This window comes from Portunus trituberculatus, chromosome 41 (genome assembly GCF_017591435.1).
Source record: "Portunus trituberculatus isolate SZX2019 chromosome 41, ASM1759143v1, whole genome shotgun sequence".
Lineage (NCBI taxonomy): Eukaryota > Metazoa > Arthropoda > Malacostraca > Decapoda > Portunidae > Portunus > Portunus trituberculatus.
This window is the reverse complement of record NC_059295.1, coordinates 21,322,267-21,342,363: the sequence shown is the minus strand read 5'-3', so window position 1 is coordinate 21,342,363 and position 20,097 is coordinate 21,322,267. Positions and strand designations below refer to the sequence as shown.

At 36.7% G+C, this 20,097-nt stretch overlaps 1 protein-coding gene across 2 annotated transcripts in view; it reads left to right on the top strand.

Moving 5' to 3' along the window:
• LOC123516755 (transient receptor potential cation channel subfamily A member 1 homolog) overlaps nucleotides 1-19,724 on the top strand; it is a 30,755-nt gene extending 11,031 nt beyond the window's left edge. For both annotated transcript variants that reach the window (XM_045276382.1, XM_045276381.1), the window contains exons 3-9: nucleotides 355-445; nucleotides 625-2,322; nucleotides 4,398-4,606; nucleotides 5,529-5,802; nucleotides 7,824-8,040; nucleotides 8,665-8,778; nucleotides 17,747-19,724. In XM_045276382.1, the coding sequence (XP_045132317.1) occupies nucleotides 355-445; nucleotides 625-2,322; nucleotides 4,398-4,606; nucleotides 5,529-5,802; nucleotides 7,824-8,040; nucleotides 8,665-8,778; nucleotides 17,747-18,508 (3,365 nt within the window). In that variant the 3' untranslated portion in view covers nucleotides 18,509-19,724. The remainder of the gene's footprint in view (nucleotides 1-354; nucleotides 446-624; nucleotides 2,323-4,397; nucleotides 4,607-5,528; nucleotides 5,803-7,823; nucleotides 8,041-8,664; nucleotides 8,779-17,746) is intronic.
• Nucleotides 19,725-20,097: the final 373 nt, after the last annotated feature.

The following is a 20,097-nucleotide window of genomic DNA, read 5'->3' as shown; positions in this document are numbered from 1 at the left end:
TTATTTACAATACTATTATTATTACTATTATTATTATTATTATTATTATTATTATTATTATATTATTATTATTATTATTGTTATTATTATTGCTATTTTTATTATCATTACTATTATTATTATTACTATTATTATTATTATTATTATTATTATTATTATTGCTATTTTTATTATTTTTATTATTATTATTATTATTATTATTATTATTATTATTTACAGTACTATTATTATTATTATTATTATTATTATTATTATTATTATTATTATAATCATAATTATTATTATTATTATTATTATTAAGATATTTTGTCATTGTTGTTGTTGTTGTTGTTTTCAAAGTGAGATATGCTACAGGTTTGGTTGATATTGATGATGATAACAACATGAGGAGGAGGCCACCCTTGATGCTGGAGAGAGCTATATCAGTGCGGGAACGCTGGGAAGAGTGAGTGGATATGACTTTGTTCCAATAGACTGCATTTCCATACCTTTGATTGATTGTATATTTTAGGTTTTTGAGAGAGAGAGAGAGAGAGAGAGAGAGAGAGAGAGAGAGAGAGAGAGAGAGAGAGAGAGAGAGAGAGAGAGAGAGAATAAAAATTGCTGAGTGTTTTCTTTTGCCAGGATCGGAGTGACTGCAAACACCCACAAATATAAGAATGAGTTGCTGCAGAAGGCTGCAGAAAGTGAATATGAAATATGTGAACAGCTGCTGCAGAGTGGACAAGAGGAAGTCAATACATGTGATGAGGAAACACATGAAACTGGCCTCCACATAGCTGCCAAAAATGGTCACGTAGCCTTAATGCAACTATTTATAAGTTATGGTGCAGATTGCAATGCCAAGGACAGTTCTGGTAAGTCTCCATTGCACCTTGCAGCCACTAAGGACTATTTTCCTTGCTGCCAGGCCCTGTTGGTTCGTCCTGAGCTAGAAGTGAACATAGTGAATAGGACAGGAGACACACCACTCCACCATGCAGCACGTGATGGCCGTGCACGGGTGTGCCTCACCATTCTGAACCATTCAAACGTTATGATAGATGTTCAGAACAAGAGGGGCATGACACCCCTCCATCTTGCAGCTCAAGAGGATCACAGGGCAGTGATAAGTCTACTCCTAAACAAAGGAGCCAATTGGAAGCAGCAAGATAAGTATTCTTATCTGCCAATTCATTATGCTGCCTTAAAGGGCTTTCCTGAGTCTTGTGAAGCAATTCTATCTTTTTGTAATAAAAACGAAAGGGAATCTCAGCTAAAAGCAGGCTTGAGGGACCAGAAAACTCCTCTAATGTTAGCTGCTAAAGGTGGGCACCATAAGTGTTGTACCAAATTGGCTAACTCAAATATCAATGCTCAGGATAGAGAGGGAAACACTGCCCTCTTTTATGCTGCTGTTGGAGGATTTGAGAACACTATAGCTGAACTTTTGAAATGTGGAGCAGATCCTAATATTTCTAATAAAAAAGGTAATTCTCCTATACTTGAAGCTGCTGGGAAAAAAAGAGTGAATTGTTTGCAAAGACTCCTGGAGAAAAATGCCAGTGTTGCAATAGTTAACAAGCAAGGGAAGACAGTTCTCCATCAGGCATCCTGGAAAAATGCTCAGGAATGTCTCCTCATCCTCCTTGATATTCCAGAAGCAAAGAAGCACCTAAACAGTAAAGATGCAGAGGACTGCACTCCACTACACACTGCCATCAAACGAGAAGCTGTGGAATGTGCCAACTACCTACTGGAACATGGTGCTTCTCCCACAGAAGTGTGTAAGGGAAGAATGACCCCTCTCCATTTGGCAGCTGACAAGGGATACACAAGTGTTTGTGAAAAGCTTCTGGCAAGTCCTTTAGTTCATGTAAGCCAAGAAAACTGTAAAAAAGCAACACCACTCCACCTGGCAGCTATGCATGGCTCAGTAGATGTGTGTCAAATGCTTCTACGCAAAGGAGCAAGAGTTACAGCAGTAGATGAAAATGGTCGTTCAGCTCTACATATTGCCTCAATCAAGGGACATGACAGTGTCATTCGATTCTTGGCGAAGAAGGGTGTGCCACAGAGAGCAAAGGATGACACGGGCAACACAGCTCTTCATTTAGCTGCCTCTGGAGGCTGGCTGGAGAGTTGTCAAGTCCTGGTAAACAGTGCCAAGGCCTTGGTGTCAGATGCAGACCACAATGGTAACTTACCTCTGGACACTGCTTTTGAGAAAAAACATGATGATGTGTTCAAGTTCCTTCTCTTACAACTGCCTCTCAAGAAGGATGATGAGCGGGCATTGTGTCTTCATCAGTACATGCACATTGCGCTGAAAGAAAAAAGACTGTAGGTATATTTCAGTTGTACTGTTGCCTTTCAAAGGCTTTAAATACATCACTGTATATATTACATATTTCATCTTAACTTTTAATCCACCAAATTTTGTTAAGCCTTTCAGAATAGCTTGTTTTTTACATTTGCTGGATATTGATAATAAAAGTAAACCTGCATGAGTTTTGTATTGCTGCAATTATGTAGCATGATATTTGCTAGAAAAGATAAGATTTATTAACCATCAAAAGCTAAAAATAATCAGGTAACTTCAGCATGTAATACTAATTTCACCAACCAAAATTAAGAAGGCATTGTCAGGGAATCCAGTGAAGGTTTTTTCCCTGCTGTTTTGAGACATGAAAGGCATCTGATAGTCTGACAGAAAACTTTGATCTGTAGACTATTTTTCTGCTTCTATCCTTCTTTCTGTATCTTTGTTTCAGGTTTTCTTTCAGTTTATTCTGCTGCTACTATAGTAGATGGTTATTGTTTATCTAATTCTTTTAACAGTGGTGTTTCTTAGGATTGTGTCTTGTCACCTCCTCTCTTTACATTATTTTATCAATGATCTAAATTAAACCTTACTCAGGGAAGCCACTGAACATCCGACTTCTGATCTCTTGTATATTTCTGATTATGGTAGAGCAATTCCGCATAAATATAATTCATTCATCTATGAACTCAACACAGTCTTCCATATAACATTATCTCTTCTTCATCAAAACCCAACTGTCTTCCTATTGTATAATAGATAGCTTTGGTATGTCTTTTACTAATAATCCAAGGAGGAAACCACATCTCATTTTTCTTTTGCTAAAATAACTTCTATGAAGTTATTTTGAATTATCTCTACCGGTTTTCTCATTACCTAAGCTGCTATTTTATAGGCAGCAAGTCTGCCCATGTAGTATAGAGTATGCTCCATATGTATGGGGATTCCACTTGTACTGAGCTGTTGAGTGAGGTGGAATCAAAAGTATTAATTGCACCAACTCCTCTTCCTTAGCTGACTGTCTTCAGCCTTTCTCTCTTCCATTTCCTTCACTTATCTGGCATCAATTTCAGCTTGTGCAATTTTAAAGTTTCCCAGGTTGCTGTGCTAGCCTACTGCTGCCATGGTTTGTTGGTGCTACTTGCTGCATAAACAGCTGGCATCACTTTCAAACACAGGGAAGCTATTCCTATTTGTTTTCTCCATTTATTTTCAAACCTGCCCAGTTTTGGCTCCAGCCATGGCTCCAGTGAATAAAGGAAATGTTTTTCTTCATGTAAAGGGCAAACAATGTACATGACCTATAAAATATCAAGTTGAACTTCTGGAAAAACTTGACGGCAAAGTATATGTATGAAGCTTGTGTGAATTATGCTGTATTGGCTCTTAAACAGTTTATGATATAAAGAAAAAGAAAAATTGCTCAATTTCTTTGCTAACAGTATTGGTTTTACTGATATAATTGGCATTAACCAGAAATGAAGTATCAGTATTGCTATTTGTGGAAAAAGTGATATACTGATACAGAGCATTTTGAAGGTAGGACAAAATAGTTGACTTTGGTTTAGCTCACATATTTTAATCTAAACTCTTCATAATCCAACAAAGTCACTAATCCAACTCCTGGCATGTCTCAATGATCCAACTTAGTATCTGTAGTATTAGTATCAGTAGCAACCTGTATCTTGTGCTGTCTTTAATTGCTTCTTTTATTTTAACCATCTAATCTTGCTTATTCCATGGCTCCTGTCTTCCTATCTCTTTGGAGCACAAGGCTTACTATTTTCATCTCTCTTCTGTCCACCTCCATAATGCAAGTGTTAAGCAATATTCAAATCTTTCATTCCTTTTACTGGTAAGTTTAAATGTTCTCTGCTTCTGTATTTCCTCTTGTCTTTGACCTGAATTATTGTGAGATAGATTTCAAGAATCTCCTCAAATTATGGGCAATCCTTTTGACTATACTTCTTCATGGGCCGTTAGTCATGGGGTGCTGATTTGTAGGCAAACTGTTATACAGTATAATGAGCTTGTGATAGGTGATTTTGTGTTTTCTTTGCTGATGAACAGTTTTAAGAGTATCATTCTTACACAGGATTGCTGTGGAGGCCATCATTGACAGTGCTTGGTGGGAAGCAGGCTTCAGTGGGGAGAATGGCCATCACTGTCTCAACTTTCAAGTCTTGCTGGAGGAGCGGCCACATCTGGCTCTCAAGGCCCAGAACAATTGCATCCAGCGCAAAGATTCAGATGCTCAAGTTACCTATGACTTCAGATTCTTTGAGTTTAACTACTATGTTGAAGGTATGAATCACTCCATTTTGCAATATATCTCCTTGTCATGTGAATGTGTTATTTTTATATTAAGTGCCAATATGTAAGGAAATGACAGCTGGGAAAGATTTTTAATACAATAGCATCAGTTTCTGCAGAGATATTCAAATAATTATATTGATGTTTGCATTTTTTATTGCAAGATTTAGTGTTATAAAATACTTGTAGTTTTCAAAATAGATCTGAATTTTATGTAGTACAGTCACAATGGGATGTAGAGGAATTATACATAACTGCATCGAAGATTGACGTTGAAATATGTACTCAGAGATAGATTAAAACGGATTAAGCCTGTACAATTATATACTAATACTGAGGAGTGGTACTGTGTGGCATCTGGAGTTATGTAATACATCATAAACTCTTTTATAAAGATTTTATATAGATATCAGAAAGTGAAGTGATACTCCTATTTTACTGTATACAACTTTGTGTAACTAAAACCTTCTTCATAGATGTATGTCATGACTTGTTGTCTTGTTCTGTTGCTTTAGAGATGTTATAATAATTAAAATATTGATTAACTGCCTTAAGGATTACTGTACTTTTCAAGATATTACTATACTCTCAAAGAGTATTTGTCTTATGTTGCTGTAACATATGACTTTGAGATATAGTGCTTTAAGTTTCTCAGTATCCGCATTGTATGTAATGTGCAGTATACTGGAGTCATTTCATTATTTTCACATTAGTAGCTTGGGGTCCTACTGATAATGAATGAAGAAGGTAGATGGCACGGGTTGAGTTTTATTCTTTTTAACTAGAACAAGTGGAATGCATGCAGAGTAACTGATAGGTATATATATATATATATATATATATATATATATATATATATATATATATATATATATATATATATAATTATTATTATTATTTTTTTTTTTTACAGGTACAGGCAAAGTGGCGAAGAGTCCCTATGATGAAAGTAATGGGACAGTAGTGAAACATGCAAAACAGTTCATTGTTGATGGTTTGGAGTGGAAACGTATTCACCCAGTGAGCCTGATGATAAAACACCATCATACTTACCTGCTGCATCATCCCCTCACCAAGGCTTGGCTTGTTGACAAGTGGAATCTCTACATATCCTACATCTTCCTTGCATTGCTCTTCATTGAGCTCCTCTTTGTTGTGTCTCTCACTATCTTCATGGCAAAGGTTGAGTAAGTATACATAACTGAATGTTTTTTGCTGTCAATCTTCTTACTGTATACAATTGACAAAATTCTTTATTTATATTCTAAAATTGGAAAGTTTTTAATTGTCATGATACAGCACAAATGGAAGATTCCACAAAGTGGTGGGAAGGTTCACACAACAAAAAAAAATTATGAATTGTAAATACGTCAGTGTGCCAAAGCTCTGATTCTCCCTTGGGATGACTCATTTCATCATTCTTTCATTATAATGGGTCCAAACAAACTTACCAATGAAGAAAATGTTGTCATGGTATTTGTTTGAAAGAGAAGCAACAATTGTTGGACTGAAAGAAAGATAAGAAGCAGGTGTGTATATTGTTATGTACTCTACAAGTAGTGCAAGCATTTGGCTTGTTTTTGCCTAGGAGTTTAATGAAAAAACGAGAGCATACTACGTTAAATATTAACATATGTGAATTTTTACTTTTATAAAGTAGGGGCCTTGTTTTTCAGTTTTCTAATTGTGCTCTGCATTTCCTAGTACTGGCCCTGCTGGGGCAGTTGTAACTGTACAGTGCTTACTCCAACTTTGCGAGAAATGGGGCGGCATTGTGAGTCACAAATTTGGAAATCGCAAAATTGGAAGTATTATTCCCATGGGAAAAATTGAATATGGTGGACCCCTCGTCCATGATCGCCTAATTTTTCAGTATGTTCCTAATATTTTGCCCATATTTACATCACATATATAGTGAGCCAGGTATCTTTCCAAATGAATGATCACAGTGTTTGTACAATGGCTATGAGAATCAAAATCTGTCCACCATAGGTTTTTACAGCTTTTTCAATTTTCTCACTGTTTTTAAACACCATTCTCACAATTGCTCCCACACCAAATTCTCTGGAAATATCACAGTTCCTTTTTCCATCTCTTTTCATCTTAATTATCTTCATCTTCTGCTCCAAAGTTAGCCTAATGTTTTTCTTGGTTAGTGGCGCCATGTCGCATAAAGTTGAGCACAAGGATTTCTCCAAATTTGTAGAGAGAACTCCGTGGAGGTGTACTTAAACAAATGGAAGGCGGGAGAGAGCGGGGCAGTGTTGCCAGATGAGCTTCGTTGAATTACCACCAGATTTTTTTGAAAACTAGCCAAAAACCACCAAACTATGATAAATATAATATAAATATGATAATATAGTATAATATGATAAATATGAATAAATTAACAAAATATTGCCTATATAATACAGTAATATATAATTTGCGGGAACACGCTCTCTCCCGCCACCACTCGCAATACCGGGAGAAAGGAGCAAGATGGGGAAATTTTAAAAATGGCAATTTTTGGTTCTTGGTCGCAAAATTGGCGTATCGCAAAATTTGAAGTCGCAAAATTGGGGTAAGCACTGTATTAGGATCCTTGAAGTTAAATAAAAAAAGTTAAATAAAAACACTGAGGAAGCAACTTAGCTCTTATCGTATTTATTATTAAATGTTCAAAGGAAGTTAAATAAGAAAACACGAAGTCTATTTCTATTACCAAAAGAGCCACTTCACTTCACTTTCAGGGAAATTTGCAAGGACATTTGTAGCGATGGGCATATAAACCAAATAAAGTATATTTAAATAACACAAGCCATGACAAGGTGAATAAGACCCTAACTGATTAACTGAGACAAAGTTAATTAAGAACTGTGACCCAATGAATAAAACCAAACCAAGTTATGGGAACCTGAAACAATAGGTACCTTCTCTACCAGTGAATAAGAAGCCAAAGGTAACACCTTATACTAACCATAACAATTGGACAGGAGCAAAACCTGTAACTCCAACAGTTAAGAAATGTATGTTTTGCTCTGAACATTAGGAATATTGAAAATTGCGTAAAGTAAACGTAATTTAATTTTACACTGATTTCAGTATGGGGTTTGATTTAGTGGTCTGGTTTGTTAAGTTTGATAATTTTAAATTTCTTGAGTAACGGTAGTTGTATTACAAAGATTAATGCATTAATTGGCATACATTTTCCAATATTTACTTACAGTGACTGGGCTCACATAGAGAGGAGGTGCAATATGACGAGAGACCAGTTTTGCAGCCCCATCATCACTGAAGGTGAAAATACAGATGTGATTGAGGCTGGTGCTGAAGTTGGAGGAGTTGGCAAGTGTGAAGCAGTGCCAAGGAATATTGCAGGATGGGTCTTTCTTCTTAGCATGACTTTCATCATTCTCCTGTTGGAGAGCAACTATATTTATCGAGTAAGTTTTATGTCTAATTTTGAGATTGGAAGAGTGCATTTTTTGCTAATAGGAATGAATGAGATACAGATTACAGTAGAGTCTTGCATTTCTGGTGCTGATATTTGGACAATTTGCATTTGGTGATTAAACTAGTTAGTCTTATTCTGATTTGGTCATCTTCATCTCCCATTTACTGATAATTTTCTTCATCAGAGATCACCAGTCTCATTCTGATTTGGTCATCTCCATCTCCCATTTACTGATAATTCTCTCCATCATAGATCACCAGATCATATTTAGTGATCATATTTTGCATTTAACAAATATTAACCACTTGGGAAACATTTTCCGACTATTTTTGATCTTTTTCCAACAAAGCTTGAATTAGATGCCATGGTTGTTCAGGTGGTGGATATCCTAGCATGGACACCAGACTTAAGTTACTACTTTATGCCTAGTGCAGCTGATGTAATGTGCAACATATATAGTGAAAATATTCTTTTATTTTATCTTAAGATTGAATGGAAATAATGTGCTAGTTATGATGGCCCTGAAACAAATATTACAAGATTGTGTTCATTATACCATTAAAAATGTAGCTTTTGCCTTTACACATATGTACATACTTGCTTATTCTTACAGCTGAAGCGTGAATACCTCAGCATGGACAATTCTATGAGAATTGTGGAAGTCCTCTTAACTGTCATCCTGCTTGTGCCCTTTGGAGGATGTGAAGTGAATTGTCAAGTGATACATGTAAGAGATGGATGATGTTTCTTTGTTACATAAGACAGATTAGGATGTGTAAATTAAACCACTCAACCTTCTGCTATCACGCCTAATTGGTGCATCTATCACTGTGCGATAGCCAAAGTGAAGATTTTATGGTAATAATTCAGATAGACAGTAGGACCTCCAAGCCGTCATTTTTTGTAACTTTTGCCATATACCATATATTAGTATAAAAATGTAGAAGTAATAGAGTAAAAAAAACTTAATCAAGATTCATAATAAAAACATACATTTTATAGCATTTTACTTACAGTACAGTGAAGACTCAATACTTGAAAAAGTATCTAGCACTCGGACAGCCGCACATATGATTGTCCCATTCTGATACTGCTAATACCAGTATTACCGAAGCTAACATACCGGTATTATGGTATACTGGTTACCGGTGCACATCCCTAGTCCCGCCACTGTGCCACAGTCAAGAGAAAACAACATTCTTATACATTCTTTCTATAGTTTTTCATTTTGAAACTTACAGTGGCACCAATGAGGCTTATTAGTGGTGAAAATAAGGAATCTGGTGAGAGTGCAAGTGCCCTCCAATAGAGGGTTCACAAGAATCAGGTAACTGGTGACTCGTCCTTCGACAAATAGCCTCCCTCCTCCTCCCTAACCTTCTCCCCTCCTCTTCTACGTTATCCATCACCATCCTTCACTTACATTAAGTATAAGTCAAAATTATAAAAACATACATTGAAATTTTTCTTCACTTAAGGTTTTGCTAAGGTTAGAATGAATTACCTGATTTATAGGTATCAATAGTCAAACTTTTTGATACTCGAACAGCCATTTAGAACGAATTATGTTCAAGTATTGAGTCTCCACTGTATTTGACTACAAGACATTTCTACATGTTAAATTCAGGAAAAAAAATGTTTTTAGAGTATTTAAGCAGAGTACACTGTTGAAAGCAATCCAACAACACATTACACAAGCAGAAAGCATTGCTGCAAAAGCAATGTCATCCTCAAGTTCTGTCCAATGTGGGGCTGGACAACAAGGGTTATGTTTACCTTTCCTTGCACTTTTCACTTGGTCTTCTTACAGTTGCGAGACACGTATAATTTTTTCCGTAGGTGGTGGTCCAAAAGCCCTTGCTGCTTATTGTCATGCTCCTTGGCATAATCTGCCACTTATAGTTTGTAGCTTGATCATGAACTTGCAGCTACTTCTCACCACCAGATGGCACAAGTCAGGGTTCCAATCTTATGATATCTATGAACGTGCATCACAGTCTCACAGACTAGATTGGTTTTATTTTATGATAATTAATCTTTAAAAGTAATAATACTGGTAATGATAATAATACCAGTAATAAAATAATGATGCATGCAGTTAGGGTAGTAAGTGTGTGTGTGTGTGTGTATATATATATATATATATATATATATATATATATATATATATATATATATATATATATATATATATATATATATATATACAGTAAAGTCCCGGTTACGTCCGTCTCGAGTTACGTCAAACTCGTAGTTACGTCAGTCCACTATAAGGCAATTTAAGATTAAAAAATTGAAAATTTATAAATCGTAAAGTGCGGGATTTATTGTTATTGTTGGTGGTTGCCCGCCACACCGCCCGCCTCACGCTTGAATACAATAACACCCTGCCTCAGTTCCACCACACCATCGCCCCTGGCAAGAGTGTTATCCTACTTCTGCGTTTACTGACTCAAGTTCTTAGTATCTTGCTCAATGGCACCAAAGAGAAAACTTCTTAGTGACAGCAGTGATGCTAAGAAAAGGAAAACCATTACGCTACAAGAAAAAGAGGACATAATTAAAAGACATGAGAAGGGAGGCAGCAGCTGTGTGTGAGGGAGGGAAGAAGAAAATGGGAAGCCCGTTACCATGACAACGGGGAGGTTGACGACCTTGAGGGCTCACACCCATCACAACAATAACAACTCCAGAGCCTTCGCCTGGGCCACACGACACTCGCAGCTGACTTGCACCATCTGCGCCTGTCTGCTGATCCCTATTGCCCTTTCCTATTGCATTTCCTGCCCGCTGCCCACGCTTCTACTCCCACCGCACTGCACTCGCTCCCAGCTGTCCACCCTGGGCGTCACAACATTCGACCTGCCCACCCTCCTGGCGGCCTCAGGCGTCCACCCTCTCTGCAACCTGCAGTCCTTCGCGTTCGTGGCCCTAATCAACAACAAAAACAAGCTTGTGTTTCATATTCCTACATAGTTGTAAATAATATAACAATATAACCTTTAACTTACCTGAATGACCATAAACAATGATTGGTTGAAAACTCGATAATATGCTTTGAAATGTACGGAAACTCGAGTTACGTACAAAATCGACTTACGTCATGTTTCAGGAACGTAACTCTGACGTAAACCGAGACCTTAATATATATATATATATATATATATATATATATATATATATATATATATATATATATATATATATATATACAGTAAGGTCCCGGGTTACATCGGTCTCGAGTTACGTCAAACTCGCACTTACGTCAGTCCACTATAAGGCAATTTAAGATTTAAAAAATTGAAAATTTATAAATCGTAAAGCGGGGTTTATTGTTATTGTTGGCCCAGGCGTCACTAGTGGTTATCCACCACACCTCCCACCTCATGCTTGAATACAATAACACACTCGTGCCTCAGTTCCACCACACCGTCGCCCCTGGCAAGAGTGTTCCTACATCTGCGTTTGCTGACTATCTTAGTATCTTGCTCAATGGCACCAAAAGAAAACTCCTGAGTGATAGCAGTGATGCTAAGAAAAGGAAAACCATTACGCTACAAGAAAAAGTGGACATAATTAAAAGACATGAGAAGGAGGCAGCAGCTGTGTGTAAGGGAGTGAAGAAGAAAATGGGAAGCCCGTTACCATGACAACGGGGAGGTTGACGACCTTGAGGGCTCACGCACCTATCACAACAATAACAACTCCGGAGCCTTCGCCTGGGCCACACGACACTTGCAGCTCACTTGCACCGTCTGCGCTGTCTGCTGATCCCTATTGCCCTTTCCTATTGCATTTCCTGCCCGCTGCCCACGCTTCTACTCCCACCGCACTGCACTCGCTCCCAGCTGTCCACCCTGGGCGTCACAACATTCGACCTGCCCACCCTCCTGGCGGCCTCAGGCGTCCACCCCTCTGGCAACATGCAGTCCTTCGCGTTCGCCCCTAATCAACAACAAAAACAAGCTTGTGTTTCATATTCCTACATACTTGTAAATAATATAACAATATAACCTTTTACTTATATAACGCTTCTACTCCTACTGCACTCCACAAAGCTCCCAGCTGTCCGCCCTGGGCGTCACAACATTCGACCTGCCCACCCTCCTGGCGGCCTCAGGCCGCCCCTCTCGGCAACCTGCAGTCCTTCGCATTCGCGGCCCTAATCAATATATTCCTACATAGTTGTAAATAATATACCAATATAACAATATAACCTTTTACTTACCTGAATAACCATAAAAAATGATTGGTTGAAAACTCGATAATATGCTTTGAAAGTACAAAAACTCGAGTTACGTACAAAATCGACTTATGTCATGTTTCAGGAACGTAACTCTGACGTAACTCAGGACCTTATATATATATATATATATATATATATATATATATATATATATATATATATATATATATATATATCTACAGTAATACTCTGCTTAACGAACAGGATAGGTGGTGTCAAAGCTGTTTGTAGAGCGAAAATTCGTCAAGCGGACGTAATTTTCCCATAGGAAATAATGAAAATATTGGGGGATGCGTTCTGGGCTGGTCCCCAACATACCACATCGGTTAAAAAAAAAATTATATATACGTTTGGCAGGATATTGGGCCACCGATGTACCACTACTTTTATGATGTCATATGAAACCTTGTCCCTAAGAAAGGATTGTTTTGTAATACATAAAGTGAAATCTTAAATGGAATACCAAAAAATAAAGCAGAGAAGAGATCAGCCACAGACGAAGCGGCCACTAGGCCGCTTCTTCTTCTTGTGACTCTTTTAGCTTGGCGTGTTGTCTTTCCCCATGATATTTGTTTCCACTCCTCTATTGCCTGCTATAATGGATATCATATCTTAGTATTCATATACGCTCATGCCATGAGGATAACCTCGAGTCCGTGGCACTGAGTGATAGTGAATTATTAATGAAATACAGTAATACTCCGCTTAACGAACAGGATATGGAGTGTCAAAGCAGTTTGTAGAGCGAAAATTCGTTAATCGGACGTAATTTTCCCATAGGAAATAATGAAAATAGGGGATCCCCAACATACCACATGGGTTAAAAAAAAAATTATATATATATATATATATATATATATATATATATATATATATATATATATATATATATATATATATATATATATATATATACAGTAATTCTCTGCTTAACGAACATTCGTTTAACGAATTTCCGGTTTAACGTACTATATAAAGTTACACCAAAAATCCACATAACGTACAACCACATCCATTTTAGCGAATTTGCTGGGTTTGAATTTGCCGGGTGAGAGACCGAACGCGGTAGTTTCGTTGTAATTGGTTGGTTCCTGGAGCTGGATCCAAGATTCTTTAACATTGTCAGAGCAACCTCTTGCAGTGAAATGGCATCCATGAATGCTTGGAGGGACAATGACAAGGTTGCCTTCAGGTTGCTCTGAGGTTACTGGGAACACCACCTCTGGAGGTGGTGTTACTGTCTTATATTTGCATTTATGTTCACAAAACATTTCTATTAGCTTTTTACAAACCTTGCTCCAAGAAAGGATTGTTTTGTAATGCATAAAGTGAAATCTGAGTGAAATACTAATGAAATACCGCTGCATTTCATTAGTAATTCACTATCACTCAGTGCCACGGAGTCAAGGTTATCCTCATGGCATGAGCGTATATGAATACTAAGATATGATATCCATTATAGCAGGCAATAGAGGAGTGGAAACAAAATATCATGGGGAAAGACAACATGCAGGCTAAAAGGGTCACAAGAAGAAGAAGAAGCGGCCAAGTCACCACGAGTCTCCCGCTTCGTCTGTGGCTCATCTCATCTGTTTTATTTTTTGGTATTCCATGTAAGATTTCACTTTATGCATAACAAAACAATCTTTTCTTGGGGACAAGGTTTGTAAAAAGCTAATAGAAATGTTTTGTGAACATAAATGTGAGAATGTGAGAGAATTTGTACGTAGCTCCTCTAACTTCCAATGACTCATATGACATCATAAAAGTAGTGGTACACCGGTGACCCAATATGCTGCCAAACGTATATATAATGATTTTTTTTAACCCATGTGGTATGTTGGGGACCAGCCCAGAACACATCCCCCCCTATTTCCATTATTTCCTATGGGAAAATTACGTCCGCTTAACGAATTTTCGCTCTACGAACAGCTTTGACACCCCCTATCCTGTTCGTTAAGCGGAGTATTACTATTCATATATATATATATATATATATATATATATATATATATATATATATATATACACACACACACACACACACACACACACACACACACACACACACACACACACACACACACACACACACACATTTGGCAGCATATTGGGCCACTGGTGTACCACTACCGGTGTACTGCGCCTTTGAATGACAGAAGCAGTGTACATACACACCAAGACTCCCAGCATCAACATCCAGCTCATTCCCGAGTCTTCCCTCCCATCTTCAAGGAGACAGAATGACGCGTGCTGATTGGCTGCTCCCACACACCCGCCACCCACGCACACGCGAAGCAGATATATACTGGCACACCCAGCTACCTGCTTCATTCCTTTCCTGAAGATGGTCTATGAAGGCCGAAAGGTACCTCGAAAGAGCAAAAAACAACAAACACCCCAGCTGATTAAGAAAAAGAATGGACATAGGAAATCTATTACAATTCCTTGATGATAACACTCGCTCACTAGCAAGAAGTATTGAAAAGACTTCCTATAAAATCAACAATGCAGTTACTGCTGTAGACTTTAACAAAACATATATATATATATATATATATATATATATATATATATATATATATATATATATATATATATATATATATATATATATATATATATATAGGCAACCCCCGCTTAACGAAGGTTCACACAACAAAATTTCGTTACACCGAAGGTTTAATTTTATTACCATCTGCTCGTTTAACGAACACCAAACTCGCTTTAACGAAGTTTTATCCAGGTAATTTTTTCCAAGTTTGAAAGCCCCGCCGTATCATGCAAGTTGACAGGCTTTTGAATATACCAGCGTCTCTCGTGGACAACACACACACCACTCACTCCCCCTGTTCAAAACAATAACAGCGTCAGCAGCAACTCATCTTCCCTCGCTCAACTTAACACCAAAACGCCCTGCAATGTCGCCTAGCGTTGCTTAGAAGACCAGGAAGTCTCTTACTCTTGAAGTGAAGCTGGATATTATTCAAGGACACGAGAGAGGCGAGAAAACTAACAGCATTGCTCGCTACCATCTTGACTCCATCTACTGTCTTTACTATTTTCAAGTCAGCAGACTCTATTAAGAAGGCTGGTGAGACTGTGTCTTCCTTGCAAGGTAAAAGAACCACCTGAACTTGTGACTCTACAATGGATAAGATGGAAAGCCTTGTGGAAATGTGGTACATAAGTTTTGTATGTGATACAATGATGTGCCCTTTGTTTACATTCTACAGGTTGCCGGTTAGTGTCTTTCCCGTTTCACTCTCTCTCTTCATAAATTTAAGATCATCAACATTATAAATGTTACATACATACATACATTAGTGTACATAATAATGACTTAAATTAAACTGCCTAAATGTTTAACTTCATAATTTTTACTTTCATTAAACCTTTCACTGTACTATGATGTACTCTCGGTTTGTTTACTCTCAATGGAAGTTCAAGTCAGGGGTTAAACTTGTTATAATTGGTTCGCTTAATGAAGGTTTTTTTTAGGAACGTAACCCCTTTGTTAAGCGTGGTTGCATATATATATATATATATATATATATATATATATATATATATATATATATATATATATATATATATATATATATATATATATATATATATATATATATATATATATATATATATATATATATATATATATATATATATATATATATATATATATATATATATATATATATATATATATATACACAGGCAACCCCTGCTCAATGAAGGTTCACACAACAAAATTTCGCTACAACGAAGGTTTCATTTTACTACCATCTGCTCATTTAAAGAACACCAAACTCGCTTTAATGAAGTTTTATCCAGGTAATTTTTTCCAAGTTTGAAAGACCCTGTTGTATCACGCAAGTCGACAGGCTTTTGAATACACCAGTGCCTCTCATGGACAACATGCGCATCACTCACTCCCCCCGTTCAAAACAATAACAGCGTCAGCAGCAGCTCGTCTTCCCTCACTCAACTTACCACCAAAACGCCCTGCAATGTCGCCTAGCGTTGCTAAGACCAGGAAGTCTCTTACTCTCAAAGTGAAGCTGGATATTATTCACAGACAGGAGAGAGGTGAGAAAACTAATAGCATTGCTCGCCACCATCTTGACTCTATCTAGTGTCTCTACTATTTTCAAGTCAACAGACTCTATTAAGAAGGCTGGTGAGACTGTATCTTTCTTGGAAACTAAAAGAACCACCTGAACTCATGACTCTACAATGGATAAGATGGAAAGCCTTGTGGAAATGTGGTACATAAGTTTTGTATGTGATACAATGATGCGCCCTTTGTTTACATTCTACAGGTTGCCGGTTGGTGTCTTTCCCGTTTCACTCTCCCTCCCTTCATAAAGTTAAGATCATCAACATTATAAAGTTATGTACATACATACATTAGTGTACATTATAATGACTTAAATTAAACTGCCTAAATGTTTAACTTCATAATTTTTACTTTCATTAAACCTTTCACTGTACTATGATGCACTCTCGCTTTGTTTGCTCTCAATGGAAGTTCAAGTCAGGGGTTAAACTTGTTATAATCGGTTCGCTTAACGAAGTTTCACTTAACGAAGAGCTTTTTTAGGAACATAACCCCTTCATTAAGCGGGGGTTGCCTGTGTATATATATATATATATATATATATATATATATATATATATATATATATATATATATATATATATATATATATATATATATATATATATATATATATATATATATATATCAAATCTTATATTTTTTCAAATGCTAGAGTTTTGATTATCATGGTATGCTACTAGGAGGACTAGGTAGTACTTACTATTATCAAGAACTCACGTGGATAGGGAAGATTGCAATTCTGTACAACACATAACCCTTTTCTGAGACCCCTCTGCTGCTCACTAAAACGATTATACTACACTGTATTGGTGGGAAATCAACACACAGTAACTTCTACAGCAGTATGGCTTTTTGTCTAAAGGCCAATATTTCTGCTGTTTGCTCCAGTTTCCAGCACTTGATGCCTAACTTTGTTTCTCTCCTTGTCATTTATAATTGAAACTCAGTGTACTGTTAAATATATAACTCTAAATGATGAATGTGCATAATACAGTTCAAAGTACTATCTTACTCTCCCATCAGTATCAACTTTAGTACAACTTTTTACTCCAGTTCACTTTCAATTCATGTATTTTCAAACAAATTTTAATTTGATTTATTATGGATTCTCAATCTTTATTAGATAAATAGCCACAGACTAATTTTTTTTTTTTTTTACAAGCACTCAGCTGCAGGAACAGTCCAAACTAAGTAGGTATATTTTATAATCTCTAATAATACATTATATGTTTTTTGAACAATTACAATCAGAATATTATCATTTACTTGAAAATCTTTAGATTGTTTAAATCAATTTTACATCGCAATTTGTCCTTCACATTACAGAAGGAGCAGTGGCAGTGTGGCATCATAGCACTTCTACTGGCTTGGCTCTTACTGATCAGCAAGCTCAATCAACTTCCAGTTATCTCAGTGTTTGTGCCTATTACAACAAACTTCATTAAGAGTTTTGTTAAAGTTCTTTCATATATTCTGTTACTCTTGGGTCTTTTTGCATTTATTTTCTACTTGTTGTTGTCCGAGCAGAATGCATTCTCAACAATGCCTCAAGCAATGGTGAAGACTATTGTATGGTTGCTTGGAGACTTGGGTTATGACGATACTTTCCTCAATCCCGACCATGAACTTGTCTATCCGGCTACAGCAAATTTTCTCTTTGTAGTGTTTGTCACAACTATCAGTGGTTTTATTGTGAATCTCTTTGTAACTCAGCCCTCCGAAAAACTTGAAGACTTTAGAAAGCGTACAGCCTTTCACACTGCAGCATCACAGAGTAGACTTGTGCTCCAGCTAGATTTGTGTTTCCCTTACTTTCGAAAGCAAAGAACAAGGATCACTGTCACAAGCACAGAAAGTGAGAAAAGTCATTCAAAAATATTGGCCAAAATACTTTTAAAATTTTATACTACAGAGGAAGAGGAGAAGGTAGCAGATCCTCTTTTAAAGAAGCTTGAAGAACAGCATTGTCAAATATCTCAATTGTTAAGCCTTCATATGGAGCAAAAGGAAGAGATAAGAGACCTCAAGCACCAGCTCAATTATATTATGAGGAATATTTCAGGGCAGCGGCCATTTGAAAAAATTTGACGACCTTGTAGATTAATTTTCAATGCTTGATTCTGGATTTATCACTTGATAGTTGCTTTTTATGATAAACTGAAAATGTGGAATTCCTCACTGGGAAGTTTTTCAATATCTTTTGTCACACAACACTCTTCATTCAGGGAGCACAGGGCAGTTTTGTAGAGAGGGGAGTCTGAATTGGCAGCTATTTACAGATTATACCTTGTTGCCTGGTGTATTAGAGAGATTTGAGACATCTGGCAGAGGAAGTTAGAGGTGTTTTTAAGGGAGGAAATTAAGAGTAAGGAAGTAATAATAAGGATGGTAGGTGAAAATAGAATAAATACAACTTTAAAAATATGGTGCTGTAATACTTATGTCATATTACACTATGGAGTGGAGAGGAATGGACAATATTTAGTTGTAGGGTATATAAAATGAATGAAGTTTGTTTTACATGGTGATTTTAATTGAAAGACTACAATAGTATAACTACAGTGATATTGTTTGTCAGTGGAAATATTCACATAGTCACTCCATTTTTTTCAGTTCTGTGACTTGAGAATATCCTTGTGACTCCAGACACAATTGTTTCAGTGACGGCAGGGAATCTTTGCAATTTGAATATATACAGAATGGGAGAAAGCTGTTAAATGAATAGAACACCATTTTTTTTATATTTTGTCATTAATTAGTCTCGTAATAAACATTTAACTGATGGTGATCCTTCATGTAAGTACACATCGTCCCATATTGAGGTGTAGTGATTGTTCAAGTAAGCAGCATTTTTCCCCAACTGTAATTTCAAATCATACCTGGAGTATGTATATGGCAACATTTCCCAGTGATACCTTCTATAGATATGATTACTTTTTTGCTATCAAGGCATCATCTGGCAGCTCCTGTTAGCTCCTGAGACATGTTGGAAAGAAAAAATCACCAGCTGGTAGGCTGTTGAGTTTATTTTTACCATATATCATTACATATTTGATATTCATTGAATATTGATTATATGCATTCAGTGTGTAGATAAATGTGGGTGATGAAGGCTGGCTAGCCTGATTGTTCTATTTTTTCTCCCCCCTCACCTTATCAGAGACAACAGAGAAGGGAATTTCCTTTCTCCTTTGCTGACTCCTAGAATTCATCATGCATCATTTCATTATGACGAATGTACTTGGATTGTGTTTCATGAATATAGAGTATTATGTAAAATATTTTTTTCTATGTGTCATTAAAAGGCTTTGGCTTCTTAAGGACTAGCTAGCTATTAACAAAATGTCTTAAAAATTGTATAACCTATATTGACTCTCTCTCTCTCTCTCTCTGTGTGAGTGTGTGTGTATTTACCTAGTTGTATGTTACAGCAGTTGTATGTTTGAGCAGGGTTTATAGTGAGCTGTCTCCATATCTACATTTATCTAACTTTTCCTTAAATTGTGCACACTTTCTGCTGTTACAATCTCATCAGTTAATCCATTCCAGATGTCCACTGTCCTGTGTGGAAAACTGAACTTCTTAATGTTCCTCAGACACTGGCTTTTCATGATTGTGTATTTACCTAGTTGTATTGTACAGGGTTTGAGCAGGGGTCCTAGTGTCCTGTCTCCATG